The sequence below is a fragment of the Manacus vitellinus genome, unplaced genomic scaffold (genome assembly GCF_001715985.3).
Source record: "Manacus vitellinus isolate BGI_N305 unplaced genomic scaffold, ASM171598v3 scaffold_65_pilon, whole genome shotgun sequence".
NCBI lineage: Eukaryota > Metazoa > Chordata > Aves > Passeriformes > Pipridae > Manacus > Manacus vitellinus.
The window spans coordinates 1,947,319-1,950,699 of record NW_021940724.1 but is presented as its reverse complement, the minus strand read 5'-3'; the positions used below and the strand labels follow the sequence as shown (position 1 = coordinate 1,950,699).

The following is a 3,381-nucleotide window of genomic DNA, read 5'->3' as shown; positions in this document are numbered from 1 at the left end:
TCCTGCCTCGGGCAGAGGCAAACCCACTCGTGGGATTGATTTTGCTCAAGGACCTGAGTGCATTTGGGGAAAGTGGGGGAAACACGATCCATACCTCAGGGGGATTTGATTTTGGGTGAGAACCATCTGTAAGGGTGGATTGCATATCTAATACTGGTTGCTGAATGAAACTGCCACTGTAACCAGGAAATACCATGGACAATGAGTATGGACTCATCCGGTTGCACCAGTCATGGAGTCTGCTTTGCCCGTGACGCTGATCGGTGAGTGATCTGTCCTGATACTTATCTCAGCTCATAATCCTTTGTTATATTTCTCTCCTCTTTCCCATTGGAGATGGGAGTGAGAAAGCAGCTTTAGAGGGTACCAGGCATCCAGCCAGGGTCAACCCACTACAGCAAATCAGTTTTTGTGTGCAGTCTGTTCTGTCCGACCTTTCTGGAAAGGGATCGGAGGGCTTTGGGGGTCTTGGGTGTTCCTGTTCTCCCCCTGCCATCCATGCTTACTTCTGGGCCTCATTCCTACACATGGGCTGTACTGTGTTGTGCTTATCTCCAGGAACTCCAACAAGGATATTTGTGCTGCCCTATGTCCACATGGCCCCTTCTCCAGCCACATCTTGTTCTTTCTCGTGGTGTGTCATTACCAGCAATCCTTGGCTGAGTCCACAGCCATTCAGCTATTGGGGTTTGAGACATACACATTAGCCCCTCTTCTGATGTTTTACAGCCCCCAAGGACATAGGTCCAGGGTGAGAGATGAGACACTGTAGGATGGTGAACAACAGCTGCTGAGCTGAGAAGTTGAGGCTCAAGCTGGTACCTCTGGAAGTGACACAGCTTGTAGGAGCTGTTTGCAGCCTGATCCACTTGGTTCATGCACATTCCCAGCAGGAGTAACTGCAGTCTGATGGGGACACTTTAGTACATGTGATGGCATCTTTAGTTTGGACTTGGACACCCCTCCTCCTGCAAGGATGCTCTGGGGATTGTGACATCACCAGTGGTGGAAATTTCAGCAAGAAGCAACTTGTGGTGTATATGTAAGATGACCCTGCAATCCAGCACTGGAGCAAATAATTTTTATTATGAACTACTCAGGAACTACATGAACTGGCACACACTGATCTTTCGATTGACACATTGAATACACTGAATACATTGATTATATTGGATACTCTGAATATATTTTATGAAATCCTTTAGCCATAAATCTGCAGAAAAGGTTCAGAAGCACAGCAGAGAATGAAGTTATCCAAGCGGTTTATCAGAGAAATTTATTTCTGACTGGTCAAAGCTTCCTGTAGATCTGATGCCTGAGCCTGCCTATCTCAGACCTCAGCTCCTGCTTCTGCAAGGTGCAGGTTTCAAAAGCAAGCAAACAAAATCTGGTTACCAGCATCACAGAATCACTGCATTGTTGAGGTTTGGAGGGACCTCTGAAGATCTCCTAGTCCAGAGCCCTGGTCAAACAGGCTCAGCTAGAGCAGGTTGTCCAGGATCATGTCCACTTGGGGCTTGAGCATCTTCAGCAATGGAGACTCCACAACACCTGTAGGCAACCTGGGCCACCCTCGTCCCACAGCTTTCCTAAGGAGGGGAGGGACAGCACATTCTGAGGGACAGCTAATGAGGAGAGGAAGGAACTGAGACCTGTTTCTGGGCATGGAGCAAAAGGGAAACAAGGCAAAGCCCTTCTGGTCTCACTGAGAAGCTCTGATTTCCTTGTCCATGGGCTCTTCTCCACCTGTTCCCTCCAGACTGCCAGGGCAAGGACTCATCCCTAAGAGCTCTCTGCCAGCACGGGCAGCAAAGCAAACCAGCTGGAGGCTCTGCCCACCTCCTTCTCTCTTTTATTAGAGCAGGAGGAGGAGTTGCTCTGAAGGACAGAGCTGGAAACCCACCAGAGAAGGGAGCAGGATGGACACTGCACAGGACATTGGTCCGCCTCTCCTCTGCTCTCATGAGACCCCACCTGCAGTGCTGCCTCCAGCTCTGGGCCCACAACATGAGAAGGACACCAACCTGTTGGGGTGGAGTCCAGAGGAGGCCACCAAGGTACTCTGAGAGCTGGATCACCTCTGCTCTGGAGACAGGGTGAGAGAGCTGGGGGTTCATCTGGAGAAGGCTCTTAGGAGAATTTAGATCCCATTCCAGTACCTAAAGGGTCTCCAGGACAGTTGGAGAGGGACAAAGGCACGGAGTGACAGGAGAAGGTGGAATGGCTTTAAACTGGCAGACTACTTATCAGGGAGAAATCCTTCCCTGTGAGGGTGGTGAGGCCCTGGCATAGGTTGCCCAGAGAAACTGTGTCTACCCCTTCCCTGGAAGCGTTCAAGGCCAGGTTGGACGTGGCTCTGAGCAACCTGGTCTAGTGGAAAGTGTCCCTGCTATTTTGCAGGGGGGTTTGAACTGGATGACCTTTGAGGTCCATTCCAACTCAAAGCATTTTGTGATTCTGTGATCTGTGGGAAAAGCCTCGGAGCCTTTAACGCCCGGGATGTGAGGCTTATGTACGGGGACAGTCATCGTGGAAGAGAGAAACATTTTGCATTCCATACAGCTGGGCCAACCTCTTCTCCAGGTGCCCCAGAGAGATTTTCCAGATCCTGTTGTGCTTGTTGTTGGCAATGGCTGCCCAAGCACTCACAGTGTTGTTCCTGGTCTTGCAGCAGGCACCAGACCAGATGTGGCTGGGTACATTAACCCTCCCACCGGCAATGGAGGAGTTCCCAGGCACAGCCCCCGCAATGACGAAGATTTTGTCATTTTGACACTTCTTGGTTTTCTGGCGCATCGTTTGCTGCTCGTACTTTTTCCAGGCTTTTCGGTTGAGTTTTTCGTCCATGGGCACTATGTTGGTGAGGGTGAAGGTCGCATTCCTGCTGGCCAGGGTGTTGTGGTGGCCATTGGGGTTCAAATGGCCACGGTCCCAACCGCTGTTCTCATAGTCTGCGCTGACAGCCTGGCTTTGCATGATTTGCGCTCTGGTGATGTTGTATGCACGTTCAAGGGCCTGCACTGTGTACATGTCTTGGGGCAAATTGTCATCTATCAGCTTGACAGATAAGAAAGAGGAAAAGGTGTTAGTGTTGGGGATGGGAGTAATGGAGCAGGTTTCCCTCAAGAAGAAGTCTCTGAGTGTCAAGAACACATTTTTTCCTCATCTCAGTCTATGTAAATACATGAATCTGAGAGAAATCCTGTAGCTGCCCCTCCTGGATGAACACAAGAGCTTTTAAGACAAAAGAAGCTCAGAATGTGACTTCTCTCCTCTTGACTTGTGACCTTCGTGATCCAGCCTGAAGCCTGAGTTGGGAATGTGGCTGGATACATGAGATACTGAGCATTTTCCACTCCAGCTTTGAAAGGAGAAAGGTCT

The 3,381-nt window shown here is 50.0% G+C and overlaps 1 protein-coding gene across 1 annotated transcript in view; it reads right to left on the bottom strand.

Annotated features, from left to right (window-relative positions):
- Positions 1-2,508: 2,508 nt before the first annotated feature.
- LOC108643370 (endonuclease domain-containing 1 protein-like) overlaps positions 2,509-3,381 on the bottom strand; it is a 17,312-nt gene continuing 16,439 nt past the window's right edge. Inside the window, exon 2 of the mRNA XM_029963950.1 lies at positions 2,509-3,057. Within this exon, the coding sequence (XP_029819810.1) occupies positions 2,509-3,057 (549 nt within the window). The remainder of the gene's footprint in view (positions 3,058-3,381) is intronic.